This window comes from Orcinus orca, chromosome 2 (assembly GCF_937001465.1).
Source record: "Orcinus orca chromosome 2, mOrcOrc1.1, whole genome shotgun sequence".
NCBI lineage: Eukaryota > Metazoa > Chordata > Mammalia > Artiodactyla > Delphinidae > Orcinus > Orcinus orca.
In genome coordinates, this window is record NC_064560.1 from 11,635,534 (window position 1) to 11,656,871 (window position 21,338).

The window sequence follows — 21,338 nt, forward strand, 5'->3', positions numbered from 1 at the left end:
AGGGGTATTTTCTATACATGCTTGAAGTGAAGATGGCCATCCTTTTCTTATTTACTGAAGAATTAATCTGCTCATCTCTACTACATCAACCCGGATTCTTCTTTTGTTTCTCTTCTTCTGGGCCTACTGCCTCTTGGGAATGTGAACTTTTCAACATACAGTTCATGAGGCATATTTCACATTTTTAGGCACTCTGATGAAGATTTCATAGAAGAGAAGCTTCCATTTAAAGGGGCACAGGAGATTGAGGATAAAGTATAGATTTAAATTACTCAGGCTGGTGCCGATCTCCGTTTCCACGGACGATCAAAAGCCGAGTTAGACATCGCTTTTGTAACTAACTGGCGAGAGAGCAGACTTAAAACACAGAGCCCGTCTCTCTACCTGTCTCTCTACTAATTTCGATTCGTGTCGAAATCAATAACAGCCTGCCCTTGTCCCGACCAGTCCTATGGCTAAGTGTGCTCTGCTTCCACAGATGGAGACGCCTATCTGTGAGGGGTACAGAGGAGGGTGGCCCCCCCATCTCCTGTAACCCCAAACCCACGCTGTCTGCTAACAAGTAACTATACACACAGCCAAGAAACAAAAGCATCCCGAGCCACAGTCGGGTGGTGGTATCTGTATGGTTGTCAAGATAACCTGAGAAAACAGGTAGCTGATGACAGCAGAAAGCCAAGCGCGCAAAAGGAAAACATCTCCGATTAGAAAAGAGAAAAGAGCAGAAAACAAAACCCTAATGTCAGCTTTTTAAGGAAAAGGGGTTCATCACAGGTCTACCCCTTTGCATGCTCTGTTTTAGCCTGAAAAATCTATGTACGTACGTATGCATGTATTCATTCATTCACTGTGTCCAGCACTCAGTGCTATCGGGGTTCACATTAGTTGGTCCCGTGCTTTACTCAGTCAAGTGATACCCGTGCGTTGCCTGCACTTTACATGTATTTGTGGCTGAAGGTGGGATGCTCTTTTAGGGGAACTGCATATTCTCCGGGTCTCTCTTCTCTCACCTCCGGTTCTCTGACTGTTGCTGATAAAAAGGGCTAAGCCGTCAGGTCAAACCAATCTGCCTCCTTCCCATAACCCCCCAAAGAGATCTGGGACAACGCAACAGTGGGCACAACCCACTCAACTATTTGTTTCCCCTTTAAACTGAAGGTCTTTACTTTCCCTCATGTTCATTGAAGAATGAGCTTTGCACGGGGAGGGGGAATCGGATGAAGGTGGTCAAAAGGTACACACTTCCAGTCATAAAATAAATAAGTACTCGGGATGTAAAGTAAACATGATAAATGTAATAATACTGTCGTAGGTTATATATGAAAGCTGTTTAGAGAGTAACCCTAAGAGTTCTCATCACAAGGAAGAAAATTGTTTTTCTATTTCTTTCATTTTGTATCTAAATGAGATGATAGATGTTCACTCAATTTTCTGTGATAATCATTTCGTGATGAATGTAAGTCAAATCATTATGCTGTATACTTGAAATGTACAGTGCCACAGACCAATTATATCTCAATAAAAGTGGAAGAAGAAGAAGAAACAAACAAAAAAAAGAATGAGCTCCGCAGAGTGAAACGGCAGCATATATCTGTACCTGGTCTCTCAGCCTCTCTTGGTGGCCCATGATGGCTGTGGCATGATGGGGGTATTTCTGCTTCAGATGTTCTAGGAAAGCTTCTCTCTTACGATCCATCTCTGATGTTTGCATTCCCAGTATTTCTTTGGAACTTCGAGGTCCACCTAGAGTGTGTCTCCTTGGGATGTTTCGGGAAGATTTGGAAGCTGAAACGCGACTGTTTCCATTAGAAAGGCGTTCCTTGGTTCTGCGACATTCTGCATCTTCTAAGGATGCTACCTGCAAATTGCTCTTTCCTTGCTCTGAAAAACAAAAAAGATACAGCTCACAATTAATGATTTCACACTAGAAATCTCATCTACAGAGCACCAAGAGCATTTGGAGCAGCTGTTAAAACATGAATGCAACTTAGCACATTTGTGTGTGTGTGTGTGTGTGTGTGTGTGTGTGGCAAGAAGGGGAGCAAATCAACAATCGAAAGAAATATGCAAAACTGCACTTTAGAAATCAAGATGTTGCAGCAAAAACTCTACAATTTCTGACTCTTTCCCTGAAGTTATTCAAAACGAGAACCCCTGGTCGGACTAGTTTGCAGGCAATTTGGGTTACCCTTCACCTTCATCTGTAATTACAGAAAAGTTAACTTCCGTGATTCTGATTATTTCTTTATTTTTAAACACAGTTTCATCCTGGTAACAGGATTTTGTATATTTTTATAATCTGAAGGTGGTTTCTGAAACATGTTTTATCTCCAAGACCAAAAATAGCCGTTATAATCATGGACACGTGAACCACTTGAAAATTCAATTTCTCCCTGTTATCCCAAACCAAGCAAGCCGAAGAATATTATTACAGGTAATAATCGAGGGGATGTAAAGGCTTAGACACGTTTTACTTGAAACAGACTTTATCTGAAATACTCAATGAAAAGGGAAGAGAGATGGTGCATTTTGAAGGTCCTGACCCAGACACCTGGCCTCTGAGCTGGCCAGGTAGGAACAAGTGATTCCTACTTAGAACTGAGCAACTGAGGCTGGCAATGACCATGCGTAGCGAATCTCCACTCATTCTCAATGGATGGCAAATGGAGTGTCAGGTTTGACTATTCCAGTTAACTGAGAAAGAGGAGTTACTTCCTTTTTTTTTTTAATGAATTTATTTATTTTTTATTTATTTATTTTTGGCTGCGTTGGGTCTTCGTTGCTGCGTGCGGGCTTTCTGTAGTTGCGGCGAGTGGGGGCTACTCTTCGTTGCAGTGCGCAGGCTTTTCATTGCGGTGGCTTCTCTTGTTGCAGAGCACAGGCTCTAGGCATGCGGGCTTCAGTAGTTGTGGCACACAGGCTCAGCAGCTGTGGCTCACAGGCTCTAGAGCACAGGCTCAGTAGTTGTGGCGCACAGGCCTAGTTGCTCCACGGCATGTGGGATCTTCCTGGACCAGGGCTCGAACCCATGTTCCCTACAATGGCAGGCGGATTCTTAACCACTGCGCCACCAGGGAAGTCCCAGGAGTTACTTCTTTAAAAAAAACACCAAAACAAAACAGAACAAAAAACAGAATAGGAAGAGAAAGTAATAAGCATTCTGAAGTACTTGAGAAGCTTGCAAGTTCTCTTCATGGAGAGCAGCTCATATACAGTAACGCAGACGCAGGCAGAGTAAGGTATCCGCGTCCACTGCATTCCCTGGAAAAGCACAGGGCTGGGTCTCAGGAGTCCTGCCTTTAATCCTGGACTCAGGACAAACGATGGGACCTCTCTCAGCCTCACTGTCTTCATTAATAAAATAAGCATGGTTGAACTGGTATTAGATATGCAAATTTAAATCTTTTAAATACTATTTGTTAATTTTTAAATTATTTTTTGGCTGTGCTGCGCCACGCAGCATGTGGGATCCCAGGTCCCTGACCAGGGACTGAACTCACGCCCCCTGCCTTTGAAGCACGGGGTCTTAACCACTGGACTGCCAAGGAAGTCCCATTTTTTTAATTTTTAAAAATTTTTTATTATAAATATACTCTAAATTATTTTAAAAAAATAAGTTTCCAATTTAAGAGTGTATTTGCTAATTATCTTAAAAAATTAAGTACAGAAAATACACCCAATATTTAAGAGTTTTAGGATAGAGTCTCAGAGAACTAAATCTTGACACCAGTGATATAAACCAACACGTGTCCAGAGTTTACACGTAAACTAGCTCCTCCAGAGGCAATGACACCAATACAGTTTCCCTCTTCTTTACCTAGAAATGCTCGTGTCTAGAACTGTAGGTACAACAGCCTTGCTTAGGCACAGAAAATACTGTAATCTCTGGCTCTTTGTCCTGCTCCAGTTTTTCACCCCTAGATGTGTGTTCTGGGAATAATTCTTCTCGTTTACCCTTCACTTCTCATTACATGGCTAATTACAGCTTCTCCATCAGATACTGATGAGGAAAGGGAAGGAAAAAAAAAGAGCCCAATTAGTTCATTCTCCTTTTCATTAGTTTCAGCAGTACGTGTAGAAGGGGGAGAAGACAGAACTATTGGATTAAAAGACATTGAAAAAAACAAATAAATAAAAAGGCTCTGGGACTCAGTATGAAACCAGGGAGGTTCAAATCACTCCTGAAATAATGGAATTGAAATCTGGAAGAATGGGTGGAAATGGTTCCCTTTTTCTTCAAATGATGAGAAGAGTCTTCCACTGAAAATCACCTTGAACATGGGAGCACCTCATGTTACGCAATTATTGAGTGAAGTATTTTTTCAACAGGGAAGGGGATGGCGGTAGGAATTACACAGAAGCCCTGAGTATTAGGCCCTGCTCCACTGCCAACTCTACATGTGGCTTTAGCCAAGCCATCTGGTGTCTGTCTGTCTTGATTTCCTACTTACAAAATGGAGAGTGCGATAACATTACCTGTGCCATTGATACTGCAGGATCAATAAGAAAATTGTGAGAAGAGTACGCGACTGTTTATTATGAGCTTTCATGCACGTGTTTCTTTGGAATTTCCCTCAGCACCCAGCCCGTGCTAATCATTAGTAAGCATCCAATAAAGACCTTTGGGTTGGAAAAAAAAAAAGATATTGGGAGATTAACTATAATTCCATTCACTTAGTTTACCTTCTCATTATATGGGCTCACGCGATGGCTACCTTATTTGTGGTTTCTTCTCTAACGACACAGAGGTAATAGGATCTACGGGATAAAGCCAGGTGCAGAAAATGCCGTATCTCAGGTTGGTAAATATGTGGGCAATCTGAAGAGGTTCAGCCTTATCTTCTTGAGTGAGTGTGTGCATGTGAGTTTTGTATTAGCCAAATTTGTTATATATGTGATATAACACAGCTGACTTCCAAGTGGATTTTTACGATTACTTTTTTTTCTTTTTTTTTTGACCATACCGCACGGCTTGTGGGATCTTAGTTCCCCAACCAGGGATTGAACCTGTGCCCCCTGCATTGGAAGCACGGAGTCCTAACCACTGGACCGCCAGGAAATGCCCTTGATTACTTCTGACATCATGAAAATAATATATTTGAAAAGTCATCCAGGACAGCTAGATTAATTAGCAGGATGGAATCGCTGGGAAGGTGATTTCTTCACCTGGACATAACACAAGCATCCACATACACCCATAAGAATAAACACTCCTGTTCTTCAACTACCAACAAGGGCAGAAAGTTCCATTCGGCCTTGCTTTGCCACACAGACTCACAAGAACCATTCTGTTTCATCTCAGGATCCTCAGAAGGGGTCGAAACCGCCAGAACAGCAATCCCTTGGAGACTGAAAAGAGTTTTGCACGTTCTTTGAGATAAATTGGGAAAGGAGCGGGGAGGGGCAGAGCTGGGAGTTCAGAGTCCATCTGTCAACATCCACTTTTGAGCAGCCCCCAACTCTGCGACCCTCCGAGCCCCACCCTTCCTAACACTGCCCACTAAGAAGGTCACGTCAATCTTAGGTTACTTCTCCATTTTTTCTGTCGTGTGGATTCTTCTAAAATGTCTCCAGGTGCTTACGGAGGTTTAAGGCGAGGTGGAGGGCAGCAGCGAACGGCACCAGTGCACTGCCCCTGGCAGACACCTAACTGCCCTGGGCGCCCACTCCCTCCCCGGCCTCACCTGCCTGCCCCTCACTCAGCTCTGGGCCCCATCTGCTCACGGGTCCCCACCAGGCCCCTGCTCCACTTTCACGGCACCCATAACAACCCAACGCTGTTCCCACAGGAAGCCTCCCGGTCACTGGAGCCTCTCCCACCATGAGACTCAGTTCTTGGAAGCCACCGACTCCCATGCCCGAGAGAGAGGAGACTGCTCTCCCATTCCGGTCATCTGGGGAGAATGGGATCTTTCAGCCGAGGAGGAAACAAACAAAGGGGAGCAGCAGAGGACGCGTAGTCACAGTTCCACAGCGCGGAGTCAGAGATCTCAAGTCCCACCAATTCCTCACCATCCACATGGACATGCTGTCCCAGGCGTGCAAACAGAAACACAGTGCTAAGGTGCTAACATTTAAGTCTGGGTGTGTCTAGCTGTTTGCTATTCTGGGAATCGGGGTCAAACAAATAATGAAGCTGGAGCCTGGAGACAAGGCTTCCAGTTTTCCCTCCCTACCCCTCCCCAGCCCAGAGCCATCCCTCCGGCAGCTCGTTTCCAGCTGGGAGCTTCCAGGGGAGAATGGCCCCTCCAACCCTTCCCAAGCAGGAGTGGGTGGGGATCAAGAGAGCAGAAGTGCCAGGGAGAGACTCTTCTGAGTTTCAAAGGGCCTCCTGGCTGGGATGGAGGCTTCTGGAAAGGAAAAGTAGAAAGTGGGGACATGGGGAGGGGCAGGTATGTACCAGGTATGCCGGGGAGGCAGAGGATTATGGAAGATGGGTCATCCAAAGGTAGACACCCACACAGCAAATCATCCTGCAGGCGCGAGGCCGCGGGAGCTGCCGAGACTGGCTTCTTGGCCCCCTCTCGGGTTGCCTGGGCTGGGTCGGCTGACCTGCAGAACGGGATCCGGACCTGGCATCATTTAGGCATCCCACGCCTGCCTGCTGCTACCCGAGAGCCAGGAACAGGGCTGATGGCTTTTCTGACATTGTATTCCTGGGTCAGATTAGGCAGGCCCTGGCCTCCTAGGGAAGGAGTCCCCCACTGCTTCCTAGTGGCTGCTGGTCAGCTGTCTCTAAGGTGTCGCTTTTTCAGTTGTGCCGGGATGCTCTCTTGCATCGGAACACCGCGGGGAGTTGCAGCTTTGACTCGCTGTACAATCTACCTGGATCTACCATGGCAGCAGCCACATTTTGTCTGTCCGTGTATTCAAACCATAACATCCTCCTGTGCACACAGAAGACAAGTGCATTTTCCAGTCCCCTTCATCCAGCTGGGGTCTTGTTCTAATCCCGGGCAATGCCACGTGGGCAGAAGTGATGTGGGCCACCTGTAGTCCTGGCCCCTGACCTCCTGAATAATCTTCCGTGCCCTTTCTCTTTCCCCTTGGGCCGGTTAAATGCAAAAGCTCCAGCAGAAGCCTCCCAGAGCCTGGGGAATGGCGTCATAACTAGACAGAAGGAACCTAGGCCCCGGGGTGGTCTGGAGGTAAACCACCCAGCAGTTCCACTCGGCCAAGAATGTCCACATTCCAGTGCGTTCAAAAAAATGAACCTTGATTACGCTAAGCCACAGACATTACATTACGGCGATCAGGTTATCTGACTCCTATGTATGTATCACACATTCTGTTGGGGGCCCACAGGGTTCCTCAGTTTGCCAGCTCTCTTGTTAATATCATAAAGATCACCACCAGAGACAAATGGGCACAGAAATTACAGCTGAAACCAGATCATTATGTACATGGCTCTAAAAACCTTACAAAATTTAAAAAAAGAGGTTTCTGGAAGAGATTTTAGACAAAATAGCAACAGCCCCTCCCCTACCCAGGAGAGCATTCTTGTCTCAAAGGTTGGTTTGCTGATTAATTGATTGATTCATTTTTTTGCAAATATTTATTGAGTGACTGCTCCAAACACTGAAAGGAGTTAGGAAGTGTGGTGGAATGGCGATCTAGATAGACTTAATTCCCTTCCCTCAAAGAGGATCCACATTATAGTTAGGGAGACAGACAACGAACAGATAATGTGTATATAAATGTCACATTGTGATAAGTGCTCTGAAGAGTAAAGCAGGATAAGAGACAGAAACCGATGGGGCAATTTTAGAGGAGACCGGAGCAGAGACCAAAATGTCTGGGACTCCCCGAGCTTGCATTCTGTGGGGCTGCCAATACTATTCTTTTTTCCAGCTTCATTGAGATATAATTGACATATAACCTTGTCTGAGTTTGAGGTGTACAATGTATTGAATTGATACACTTATATATTGTGAAATGATTACCACCACAGTAAATACTAGTATCTTAAGACACGGGAGAATCAGGGGTGGCAGAGGTAAGCAGGTGGCTGACTGCACTTCACTTGCACAGGGGTTTCAAGACCTTTGGGGCCAGAGCAAAAGCAGTCGCCTCAGGGCTGCTGTGGGTGGACAGGCATCCCCAGGAACCCCCAGGACCCCTCTGAGGAGTCCAGGGCCTTCAAAAGAAGCGTGATATGGTTAGATTCAAATTCAACCGCTAATTACTAAGCACCTCTGTGCACTTGCAAGCACCCTTTCACACTGTTATTACTCACTAGCTGACGATTTAGCCCTGGGAGCCTCATTTATAAGAGCTATTCTCAAGGTGACCATATGCGCCCAGTTTGCCAAACAGTTCTGGGTTACAACTGTCGTCCCAGCGAAATTATTTATAGCATTCCCCCCTTTCACTCTCAAAACTGTCTCGGTTTGAACAAGTTACATGATCACCCAAGGGATCCTTATCTATTGTAGATTGATAAACTCAAAGCCCTGGGGTGGTATAATTAGCCTTCTGTTCAGCGCGAATTTCTTGATCGCTGTCTCATGCCTGGTGCTCAGTTAGGTGCTGGGGATGTGAAGACAAAGAAGGTATGTTCTCTGCCCCCGAACACCACACTGCCACCGGCATTACAATGCCAAATGCGATCAAGTGTGCAAGGATAGGAGTGGGCGTGTGGCATCTCGGGTGATGCCGGTATCAGAGGCCTGGCCTCCCTGCGTGGGCCTCTCGCGCATCAAAGAACTGGAGAGGAGGCCACACTCCTTCACAGCACCATTTTCACCCAGGACTCAATCGGATCTTAGAAATCTAACTGGGATTCTTAGCTCCCTTTCACAGTCTCTCCAGCCACCCCTTCCAGCCTCCCTGACCTCTAAATGCTGGTGTGCCCCGGGGCGCATCTCTGGGACCTTTCCTTCTGCACATGGACCCAATCCTAGCCCATCTTTCACAATCCCCGGTCCCCTCTCCTCAATTCCAGCCATGAATATCCAAATCGCAATCAACATCATCTCCACTTGGATGCCTGATAAGCCTCTCGATCCCACCATATCCAAAAGATTTTCTGCTCTCCACCCACTTCCAAGCCATTAAACACCCTCTCAGCTACTCCTCTCAAACACTTTCCCATTCAGGTAAATGGCAACTCCCCAAAGGCGCAGACCAAAATTTTTGAACTCATCTCTGACTCCTCTGTCTCTCGTACACCCCCATATCCAATACTTTGGCAAATCTGGCTTCATCCTCAATACTCTACTACCCTACCCGCTGGCCCAAGCGAGGGCCTGGTTTACTGTGGAAGCCTCCCAACTGGGCTCCCTGCCCTCCCCCACTCCCACTGGGGTGATTCTCAGTACAGCACCCAGGATTTACCCTTTATGAGACCACTCAGACCTGCCAGCAGCTCCCACCTCCCTTGAAACAGATGCCCAAGTCCTTACTACACTCTCACAGGCCCTACCTGATATGGCCTAGAATTATCTCTTAACCTCTTTTCTTCTCGTCCTTTCCCCACTCTGTTCTTTGAAAATGCTCTTCCTTCTTTCGGATGTTTGTTCAAATATCACAGCAGTGACGTTCTCCCTAATGACCTTACTACGGGTTCACCCCCTGCCCCCTCCCCACACTCAATCCTCCCTTTCCCTGCCTTATTTTTCTCCACGGCCTTATTTCCACCTAACAGAGTTACTAGCTAAAATAAAAGATGCCCAGTTAAATTTGAATTTCAGATAAATAACGAATAATTTTTAGCATAAGTATGTCCTGAATATTGCATGGGATATACTTATACTAAAAAATTATTTGCCGTTTACCTGAAATTCAAATTTAACTAAGCATTCTGTATTTTTCTTTGCCAAATCTGGTAACCCTGCCACCTAATATGCCATCTCTTTTCCTTATTTGTTCATTGTCTAGCTCCACCACTCCCCTTCCCCCCAAACTTGGCCCTCAGAATAAAAATTCAATGAAGGCAAGTGTTTTTAGTCTATTTTGGTCATTGCTGGATCCCCAGCAGCTAAAACAGTAACTCGCAAGTAACAGATGCTCAATATTCGTTGAATGAATGAAGAAAGAAAGTGATCACACTCAGTCTGACGGTCTCCAGCCTGTGAAATATCTTCGAATTGCTACGGTTGTTTGCAAGTCGTTTCTTAAATCAGTCCCACTCTTGTTGCCCCTCTAGATTCTGAGTATTTTTATTTCAACAGAAGCCCAGAGGTTGAATTCCTGCTGTAGGATCCTGTCTATCAAAATGGGGAGAGAAAGGGAGGCGAGGGAGCCCCACTGAGGAGAGCGTGGTGCTTTGGAAGCACAAACACAGCCGGCTAGTTGATGGCTATGCGACTGGGATTCTCCAGGATTTACTGGTCTTAAGGTTTCCTGCATTTCACTGGTGGGTGGGTGGGAGTGTGTGTGTGTCTATCTCTTCTAATTGCATTTTCTTCTGTCTGGCTCAGTTTTGCATTTTCGGTGCGGATGAGTCATTCGTTACTTCCCTTTTGCCTTTTTAAAAAGCACACACCTTTCCCCCTGTGCAGTTGCTTCTCCCACGCACATCACAGCAGCCCAGCAAACACCGTTACTAACTGGCCCCCGGATGAACCTGGGGTAGGCTGGGGGCTGGGGGCTTCTCGATTGTTTGGGGTCTGAACATGCTGCCTGTATGATACTGCAGGGTAGGCTCTGGAATCACAGACGTCAGACACTGCACAGCAAAGGAGTCCTTTCTCCACTGCAACCCAACCCCACTGCAAAATTTCTTTGGAGCAACATAGGCTTCTGGAAATTCCCTACGGAAAAGACAAGTCTATTATAAACACAAAGGGAAACTGCTCGGAGAAAATTATCTAACAGCTCCCAACTTTTGAATGAAAGCATACAGAAAATTCACCGAGTTTTCCATCTCTCCCCCACTTGGACAAGTGGTCCCCTGCTGTTCCGATCTGGAAAAGAAAACAGCCCAAACTCTGCGATTTAACTCTCAAATACGACAAAACTTGCATCCAACGTGCCTTTGCCTCATGGAATCCCCCAACCAATGAATGGAAGTGTTGCCGTCCCAGAGAGCTTTCCAGAAAGAGCTCCTCTCTCCCACGGCTGGAGCCGTGAGTATGAAAAGCTGCTTTTAGCGATATATTTGTCATTGCCTAGAGATCTAGCACGTACTGACGGCTTACGGGGCTACAAACGTGACATCACCCCGCCACTTCTTTTGCTGCTTAAGCAAATCCTTCCAGAGATAAAGTCCAGCTCACAGCTCTCCACTCAGTTTGGGAAACGCACCACCCCAAGAAATACGCCTTTTCTGTGCCAGGCACCCGGTCTGCAGTTCTAAAAAGCAGCCTCCAGCGGCGAGGGACACGCGGAACCGTAACTCCATCTTTGAATGAGCCTGTTACTTACCCTGCATCTGTCTGCTGTCTGCTGAGTAAGGAAGGCACGGCTCACATTTCTGGCTTTCATTTTCTTCCATTGTCCCTGCCTACGGCCCAGGCCCTTCGCTGGTCTTTAAACTTCAGAGCGCAGTTCTGAAAAAGCTCCCAGAAAGCGCCTGGAAGGGGGCCCGGGGGTGGGGAGGAGGGAACGGTGCGAAACCCCACCCCAAACTACTCTCCACTCCGGTACAAAGTCTCTCTCGCCGGGGAAAACTGCATTCCAGCGCCGGGCCTCCCGCGTCCCCCCGCGCGCGCGTCCCCGCGTCCGTCCGTCTGTCCGCCCGCCCGCGGGCTGGGCCCCCGAGGAACGCGGGCTGTGCCCAGGCCAGCCCCGCGCCGCGCGCTCCCGTAGGCCCCAACAGGTGATGCGCTCTCCTGCCCGGGACCCGCACGGCCTGTGGCCCCTGCCACCAACTGCGGCGACTCCGCAGCCTAGGAAGGAAAACATTTCCCAGGATCGCCGGCAGGAGCCTTTGCTGGAAGCCGCTTCTCCCGTCTCTTTAATCTCAGACACAGAATCAGCCTTCCCAATAGGCTGATATCCAGAGAAATAAACAGCCGACTGCGGAACGTCCCAAATTTCAGTGAAATCCCATTTTAAAAGGACAGTGAGAAAGACAGGGTATATGCTGAAGGTTCTTGAGTAAACACTCCGGCACCAACTGTTTAGAACTTGATTAACAGACACAAAGAGGCAGCTGACTTTTCACGCAATCAACTTCAATCTCTTCAGCTGGACTTAAAAAGTCTGTACTCCTTTCCCTACACTTTCTCGACTCTTCCTCTCCCCAACACACGCACACACACACACACACACACACACACACACACACACGTTGATCACAAATCTGAAAAGCAAACTAGTAAAATCAACCTTTTGAATCTCTCCAGTTAATGACTTTAAAATATTTGAATGGATTCAATGCTTTTCTTTGGAAGGGACAGGGTTACATCCAACTAACTCATTCTCCCTTTAAACTACCTACAAATATTTATTTTGTTCTTTACCCAGTCCTTGAAACACTGGCAAATTTCCCAGAAAGTGAAAAGAGGAGGCACAGTATCCACAAAAAAAAAAAAACAACAACAAAACGGGAAACTAATCTGAGCAACGTGGGTGCTGCTGTTTCACATACGGACAAGTAACACGCTCCCTGGTAGGGAGAGCGTGATATTTTAATCTGTAGGAGCCCCATCATTTTGGGGGGTGGGGAACACAGAGGTTAGGCCGCTGCCCATAACTTGAGCCAGTTTACAGGTCATTCAGGCAAGGTTTTAGATTAATTTAGATGAAGAACGTGTGCAGAACAATGGCTGGCCTATGCTCCTGATTCTGACCTTGAGTCACCTGTGTGCTTTGGCAGCGTGGGGGACATATTTTGGCCACTTAGGAGAAGAAAGATTCGGAAGGCTGTAAAGGACAAAGAAAAGTCATCCTGCCAGGAGGTGAGCTCAACTCACATCAGGAAGGGAAGAAGAGACCCCTCAACTCCTAAAAGAATTTTTCTTGAAACCCAAGAAGTGGTAGATCATCTAGAAAGTTAAAGCCAAGCCTGGTAGCAGGAAGGCAGGCAGTTGGGTTTGAAGGCGCAGGTAACTCAAGGACTCCGTGACTTTGCAACAGAAGGACCGGGTAATCTTGCTTTAAGGAGGAGCTAATCTTACACAGTTTCTGTACTGGTCGCCTGCGGCAAAAGCCAGCCGAATCTCCTTTCAACCTGACCATTTCCTTGGGTACAAAGTGCTTATGAAGGAGGGATCTGTGTTCAGGCCCCCAGGTCCAGATTATCCGGATCCTTGTATAGATGTTGTGTATTTGTCTTCAGATGATTCATGCCAGAAAGGATGGGGGCAGGGCAGACGGGGGGAGAGAGAGAGCAACCCTGCAGCACCAGGTCATCAGCCTAAACCAGATGTCCCTGGGCTTTGGGCTCTGACACCAACCTGACTCGATGTGGTGTGTGAAGAGCCTGCTTCTGGCAGTTTCCACCTGTCACCTGACACAGTACAGAGGCACAGGAGAGTGCAGGGTCCCAGGATGAAGGAGGTAGCAAGGCACCTCCAAGGGCAGTCCTCAACAAGCAACAGCACCCCGCCCTACCTGGGGCCCTTCCTGACTAGCTCAATCCAGGAAGAAAAGATCCATTTTGAGATGCAGATTTTGCCTGCCTGGGGCTGTTTGGAAAGTGTGAGAGCAGAAGAGCTCCTCTTGATGACGCCGGGGTAAGCAAGATGGGGGCAGCTCTCCAAGCATCCTGAACTCTGCTTAGTTTCCTGGCAGCCCAAGGAACCCCCTTGGGGGACCACGTGTCTTAGCTGATCGAACCCTCCCCTCCCCCAAAGCAAAGCAGACAGCTGCCTCTGTAGACATTCCTCGAAGCAGAATTCTCTGGGGAATGCACAAAAGAAAAAGGCATTAGCAGTGAAGATCATTAACATAAATCGTTAAGGACCATGAAATTTAGACATATTTACAGTAAAACATGTTCTCCTGAAGTCAAACTTTCTGACCACAATATGGGGAAAAGCTTCTTCTCTACTCATTACTGGCCCTTTGTTCCTCCTCCTTGAGCACAGGAACTGGCAACACTTTGAGAGGCTCTGTGTTAATGCCATGGCACTATTCTATACATCTCTCCCCAAAACACACAGCCCTTTACTAAGAACTTTTCGCTGATTGTCAGTTTCTCTGAAAGGGGTCTCTGGAAAACAGTAACTGTATTCTACAATCTACATTAGCTTAGTAACTCATATCTTCATGAAACACACTATTATTGTCATTGCCGTTACTGTGGAGATGTTCCTTCTGGAAGAAACACTATTTGAACTGGATGTATACAAGGCTTTTCAGTCTAATTTAATTTCTGGATGAAAAAATTGCTAGGACAAACCAATCTGCCTACTGCCAGACTTTGAAATTTGCTGTGAAAGGCAAGTGGGAAGAACTTGACATGTGATTTTCCCACAGTCACATAGAGAACTACAAGAGGTTACCAGCAGGCTGCATTTTCAACTCCATTTCAGTTAACCGGCAAGGGTGCAAGACGATTTCTTGGTTAATGGCTCCATATGTTGGCAATTCGTGACTCAAAGTGAGCTAAGACACAGAGACGTGTCATTTAGAAGGAAAGATGGGACTTCCCTGGCAGTCTAGTGTTTAAGGCTCCACGCTTCCAACGCAGGGGATGTGGGTTCGATCCCTGGTTGGGGAAGTAAGATCCCACATACAGCGTGGTGTGGCCAAAAAAAAAAAAAATCATATCATCTGAATAAAGACCATGTAAAAATAAATAAAAGGAAAGACAACGGATGAGATAAAAGAGTGATGTAAGGGCAAATGGTGATTTTGCACTCAGAGCAAACCTATGACTGAACTGGGCCATTACTGGTTGTGATAATAGAACTTCAACAGGCATGGCCATGCTGGGCATTAATCACAAAAATCATAAACTGTTGCGTATGACTTCTCGGCAGGCCTATTTAATTACAGGGCTGAGGAAAGCATGTCAACTGCCTTTGTGTAAGTTTTTCAGGAGAGAAATCATGGCTAGAATCAAGCATCTGTGGAATTGTGCTGCTATGTTTCAATTTTTGTTTTCTTTTCTTTCCTTTTTTTTTTAACTTTAAACCCTATTAAGAACACGAGAGCTTAAAATGATATGACATTGGGACACAAAAGAAATAATTATTGCTGGGCAAAGTCATAAAATATAATTTTCCAAGGCCTTGATAACTGTGAAAGTCAAACAAAACGAAGTGAAAAACGAGCAACAATGTTTCAATCAGAGACCTCATGTCTGACGTGTCACCCACCTCCTTTTCTAAAGGACACACTGTTGTGTGTCACTCTGTAAGTCAGAAATAAGGGACTTTTGACAACTGGGAAAACATTTGCTTAAATGGGTGATCTGGTGAATGAAATGCAGGATCTTCAATCCTACTGTTGCCAGCTGTGTGTCAGCTGGGTAGGGCGACTGTATACTTAAATATAAACCAGAGCACTTGTGATAGGGAAAGGGGACACCATTAATAATGACAACAGGACAAGATGCAGAATGTATGACTGTCCCTGGCAAACCAGCACAGATGGTCACTTACGTGTAGTCCAAGATAAGCCCTACATACTCCTCTGGTTTCCAAATGCAAAATGAACATAATAATGCTGCTTGAGTTTCCCAACACAGACCTCAAAAGAGAAACTTAAGCATTAGTTAAAGGTGTGAGCCTCATCTCTGTATTACAAGCCCCACCAACAATTTCACATCAAGAAACACAAATTCTACAATATGATATTCTGTATGATTCATCCACCAAAACAGAATTTTCCTTTCTGTGTTTAGGGCGAAGATCTCACAGATGGGACCAGGTAAGCATTTATAGCTCCAGCATCTCTCCACAGAATAACCAATCTTCCTCACAGTTCTTAAAATCCCCATTGCTCCAAAGAGACCCTGCTGGCCAAGGAGAAGGGAGGTGGCCAAGAGCCCCCCGCTCCACTCAAGTCTCTCTATTCCGATGTCCTGGAACGTTCCTCCCCGACGTCATAACAAATTCCTCATGAGCCACACTTAGATCCAATGTGTTAATGCTTTAAGCAGATTTGCTTTCTTTTCAAAAGAATCCATTGATGTTAGTTTTTATTGGGGTTTCTTTTTATCTCTTTTAAGTTGCTAAATACAGGAGAGCACAGACCTCCTCTGCAAAACACTGCAGCTAAGCTGCCATGTGTGCAGTACGTCAGGGTGGAGCTCACGCGGGGTCACCGCAGACCCGGTCTGGATCCCAGGTGGCAGCTTTTAAGTGAAAACTGCAACTTGTATATGCTCATGCCTTTTCTCCCAGAGTGAACTAAACCACGACATAGTCCACAGAATTCCTAAAGGCCCAGGATGGAATCCACGGGAATGTGAGAACTTCCACAGACGTTAGTGCCCTGCTGGCTTCCTCGCTTTTCCCAGTGATACCATTATGAACCCTTTCAGTATGGAGTAGTTGGTGAGGCCTCACTGGAAAGGGACTTCGCTGGCCTATTTCTGCTTTGGGGCTTCTCCACATGGCCTCCCTCAAAAGCTGCGGTGAGCCATCGGGGGTTGTGGGGGAACAAGAACTAAGGGGAGCCAATCACAGAGCCAGAAGACTGGGATCCTGTGGTTCCCTTCTCCCCACTGGCCTCCCCCATTCTGCAGATGAGCAAACTGAGGCCCGGAGCGTTAATGCCAGTCAGGGTCCTGTCTCTCCTGTATCCTGGTCAGCCTTCACCCTGTTAAACTTGCTGAATACTTAGGATCTTTTTTTTGTTTGTTTTAATTTTTATTGGAGTATAGTTGATTTACATCGTTGTGTTAGTTTCAGGTGTACAGCGAAGTGAGTCAGTTATACATATACATATATCCACTCTTTTTTAGATTCTTTTCCCATATAGGGCATTACAGAGTATTGAGTAGAGTGCCCTGTGCTAGACAGTAGGTCCTTATTAGTTATCTACTTTATACATAGTAGTGTGTACATGTCAATCCCAATCTCCCAATTAATCCCTCCCCCCTACTTAGGATCTTTTATCCTCTTTTCTCACGACCACCTTAGGGGGTCTCTCAATTATTCTAATTCCTTTTGCTCTACTGAAATGAAGAATAAAGTCAGGGTTGGTAAAGGGGAGGTTATACCCAGCTTCTAAAATCCCTCTCCCCTCGACTATAGAATTGGGTCTGGTATTATTCGGGGAGCACTGCTGTACAAGCCACGTGGCACCAGGCATAGCATCCTCTCTGCTCACTGAGACCTGGTGTGTGCTGTGTGTGCCAGCCGGTGTGCTGGTTCTGTACCGCCATGGACCATCCCAGGTGGGCAGGGCTTCCCTGAGGAGGTGAGGCTGGGACCAGCCATCAGAGATGCTGGAGAGGAGCCTGGACATGGTCAGTAGGGGAAAGAGCCCGTGAGATGAGCTGGGGGAGGCGTGGCCGGGAAGGTACACCTGTACAGTACAGGGGTGGGGTGTGGGGCCCTGAGAGCCTGCCCTGGAGGTGACCTTGATTCAGCAGAAACCAGGTCTACAGACGTGCGTCTTGGGGCCCTAAGGGGAGGGGATGGTCCTTACTGCTCCCTCCCCTGAGCCTCTGCTCTCCTCCACCCCTACCTCTAGAACTCAGAGCTCCTCACCTTTCCTACCAGGGCAGGGGAACCCATTTCAAACTGGACTGACGGTCTCCCTATGCTTCAGTGCCAAGTAAACGCTGAACTAGACTTCGTTTCAATAATGCATCTAGACTTGTTTTTTCAGTTTTCTCAGCAGTTCTTAGCTTTGGTGAGTAACAGCCACAAACTTTATTTGTAAGAGAGCCACCGACAGCAGAGAATGGAAAGGTCAGTGCAAATACACGGCCCTTCGGTTCCCGCGAGGTGGGGGGAGAGGGAGGGAGGGGAGGGGGTGGGGGGCAACAGGGGTACGCAGTGACACCGGGATGGCGCGGAGCTGGCCGAGTTCACCCCGCACGTGGAGTATGGCGCTGCCGATGCTCCTAGGACGCGGGGTGCCCCGGGAGTGCAATGGGGTACGGGATGCTGCAGCAGCCCCGCCCCGAGCCTCAGCCCTCCAGCTTCTTCACCCTCTAGTTTTACGGTCAATTCCTGAAAACCAATCATGTGCTTCAGAACTTAAGTATTTTTACAGCGATTTCATTTTTCTCTCCCCCAACCCGGCCCCTAGAATTTAAGAGGTGGGGAGAATTTCTGTTTCTTGCAGATGGGAAAAACAGTTTTAATAATGAAGGACCTAATTTCTGGGGCCAAGTGGGTGGGTGGGGTGCTGAACTTGGGGAGGGAGATGAAGACCTCCGGCCTTTACCAACCACTCTGCAGTTCAGCTTCTCTGCCTTCCAGCCGGAGGGGGGTCGGGAGGGAATTTTGTGTTCATCCCCATGTGCTTAAAATTAGACGTTTCCCAGGTTATGCTGTTTTGCTATTGAAACATAGCTTTTTGCAAACTTTATGTTCTCTGGAGTGGACAAGGTTGGGATCATAATTAGAAGCTGGGCCAGGGTTTCCATAACACTATATTAGGAGTCTAATCTGTGTACCATGATTGATTTCATAAAAATGAAAGGAATGAAATGATAACAGGTAGTTTCTACCCGGTCCCTCACATATATACATCCGCCATTCAACACACCCACAGCCAATATGCATAAGAACCCCAGGACCCTGATAAACGACAAATTGGTGTGTACAGTGAAAAGGGGACCAGCAAAGCAAATTCCAGGCTTGCCCAGCTCACAAGCACCTTCTGAGGAAGGCACTGGGGAAGCTTCTCTATGCCACCCCCAAGCCTGACCTTGGTCCAGCCACTAGGGATTAGCACCCTGATGGGAGAGCCTGATGGGAGAGCTCTGATGCTCTGGGCTGGGGAGGGGTTAAGAGACCCAGTCAGGTCTTCCCTCTTCTGTCTTACAGAATTTGCATATGAGCCATATAGAAAAGAGATGGTTTGCCCAGGACTTTGGGTGTTCCCAGGATGTGGAAATTCTGGGCTTAAAACCTGGGAAGTCCCAGGGAACTTGGGTTGAGTTAGTCACCCCAGATGCAAGCATATGGTGGGCGAAAAGCTGAGACCCACGAACAGAGATGTTAGCAGGCAAAAGCCATGGACGAGAAAGAGAGAGAGAGAGAGAGAGAGAGAGAGACAGAGAGAGAGACAGAGAGAGAGAGAGAAGAGAGAAGGGAGAAATAAAGAGTAAGCAGGGACTCCCCTGGTGGTCCAGTGGTTAAGACTCTGCGCTTCCAATGCAGGAGGCGCGGGTTTGATTCCTGGTCAGGGAACTAAGATCCCGCATGCCACGCAGCCAAAAAAAAAAAAAGAGTAAGGGGCAGCCACAGGAAAAAAAGACCAGGTAGGCACGAAACAGCTGTACGAGGACAAGGACGGATCCCTGTTGGTTTCCCAGAGTTGCTGTCATCCCCGTCCTCATGTAGCTACTGCTGTACCTAATAAATGTCAAAGAACCATGTCCAACTGCTCAGGATGCCTGGCAAAGCCATTCCCTAATCTTCCTCCCTCCTCAACCCAGCCTATGTGCAGTTCTATCCCCTGTCACCTGAACAGGTCTCACCTGTGAAAATCAGGACATCCAAGTGAAGAGTTTACAGAATCACTTCTGAAATAAAATAATATAAATATGGTTTGGTACATCTTCAACACACACACTTTCTTTGTCCTATCTTTTTAAAGATTTAAATTGCCCTTGGCTGCAAGTTTTTACACTAAAAGATTTATTTCAAGAGGTTCCCCAAATTCTACAGGTAAATTTATATAGACTGGATTGAGGAAAAGAACAAAACCTATGAAAAGCAAACGGTGGGGACTTCCCTGGTGGTGCAGTGGTTAAGAATCCGCCTGCCAATGCAGGGGACACGGGTTCAAGCTCTGGTTCAGGAAGATCCCACATGCTGCGGAGCAACTAAGCTCGTGTGCCAGAACTACTGAAGCCCACGCGCCTAGAGCCCACGAGCCACAACTCCTGAGCCCGCATGCTGCAACTACTGAGGCCCACGCACTTAGAGCCCGTGCTCTGCAACAAGAGAAGCCACCGCAGTGAGAAGCCCACGCACTGCAACGAAGAGTAGCCCCCGCTCTCCACAACTAGAGAAAGCCCACACGCAGCAACAAAGACCCAACGCAGCCAGAGATAAATAAATAAATTTATGAAAAAAAGAAAAAGGAAAGGAAACTGAAAGTTACCTTGTTTAAGGCAGTATTTCTAAAAGTTCAGCCATTTATATTCTGCAACCAAATTTTCACATTATATTAGTATGGACTTTATATTGACTCACTTAAAAAGATTAAGCTTTTTCTCATCTATAATATTGTTAAAAGTATGGGTTTGATAATTATATATTTTCTTACATATAGTAGAGTAGACACATAACTGGTTTTTAAAAGTAAAATGTTTTGTTTGTGTAATTCTTAAAAGTGCCTCATAAGACACTGCCGTGTGGAGTACTGGTTTAGGTTAAAGGTGACCACTCCATCCATGGCATCATTCATTCCTACCATCACTTGTTCAAGAAGTTATCGAGCGCTCCTTTGCCATTGGCGGATGTTAAGGATGGAGGAAGTGATAAGACAAGCCATAGATTTGTGAATGTTTGTCACACTGCACAGTATTTATTTGCTCATATGTGAGCCTCTGTCATGAGATTGTAAGGTCTCAAAGGAGTGAGAATAGCTTTAGATCATTTTTGAATCCCCAGCTCGTACCACAGCCCTTGGCCCACTGAGACACTGAGAAAATGTTTTGCATGGTGGGATCAATGAAGGAATGATGGTACCATGTAGACTAAGAAGATAATATCTATGTTGACTTAATTAGAGAATGATGGGAAGATTTCTAGTAAAGGTATAAACCAGGGGCATGGAAGGAGGAGCAACCATATTGATCAAGAACAGGAAAGACGGGAGCGAGGGTGCCATGTGGTCTCAAAGAATAAATAGAGTGTCACCGGGTGAATCTCTGGGGAACGAGCATTTCAACTCAGGGAACCCAAGTGCAATAGCCAATGCCTTGAGAGCAAGAGTTGTGGGGTATGTGTTGGGGAGTGTGGGGAGTAGGGGATGGTGACAAATAATGGCTGAAAATGAAGACATTTTAAAAAATTAATGGTGGGCAGAAGACCCGCATAGACATTGTTTTCAAAGAAGATATAAAGATGGCCAACAGGTACATGAAAAGACGCTCAGCGTCACTAATCATCAGGGAAATGCAAACCAAAATCACAATGAGATCTCTCACACCTGTCAGAATGGCTATCATCAAAAAGACAACAAATAATAAACGTTGGTGAGGAGGGAACCCCTGTGCACTGTTGCTGGGAATATAAATTGGTGCAGCCACTGTGGAAAACAGCATGGCTGTTCCTCAAGAAACTAAATATAGAACCACCATGTGA

The 21,338-nt window shown here is 46.6% G+C and overlaps 1 protein-coding gene across 8 annotated transcripts in view; it reads right to left on the reverse strand.

The window, feature by feature from the left end:
• KIAA1217 (KIAA1217 ortholog) overlaps positions 1 to 11,820 on the reverse strand; it is a 325,812-nt gene extending 313,992 nt beyond the window's left edge. For 2 of the 8 annotated variants that reach the window (XM_049705362.1, XM_033407861.2), the window contains exon 1: positions 1,598 to 1,881. In XM_049705362.1, the coding sequence (XP_049561319.1) occupies positions 1,598 to 1,711 (114 nt within the window). In that variant the 5' untranslated portion in view covers positions 1,712 to 1,881. Of the gene's footprint in view, positions 1 to 1,597; positions 1,882 to 11,367 lie in introns of those variants that run through there. The other 6 variants (XM_012537154.3, XM_004280956.3, XM_012537155.3 and 3 more) reach the window with 6 other exon arrangements.
• Positions 11,821 to 21,338: the final 9,518 nt, after the last annotated feature.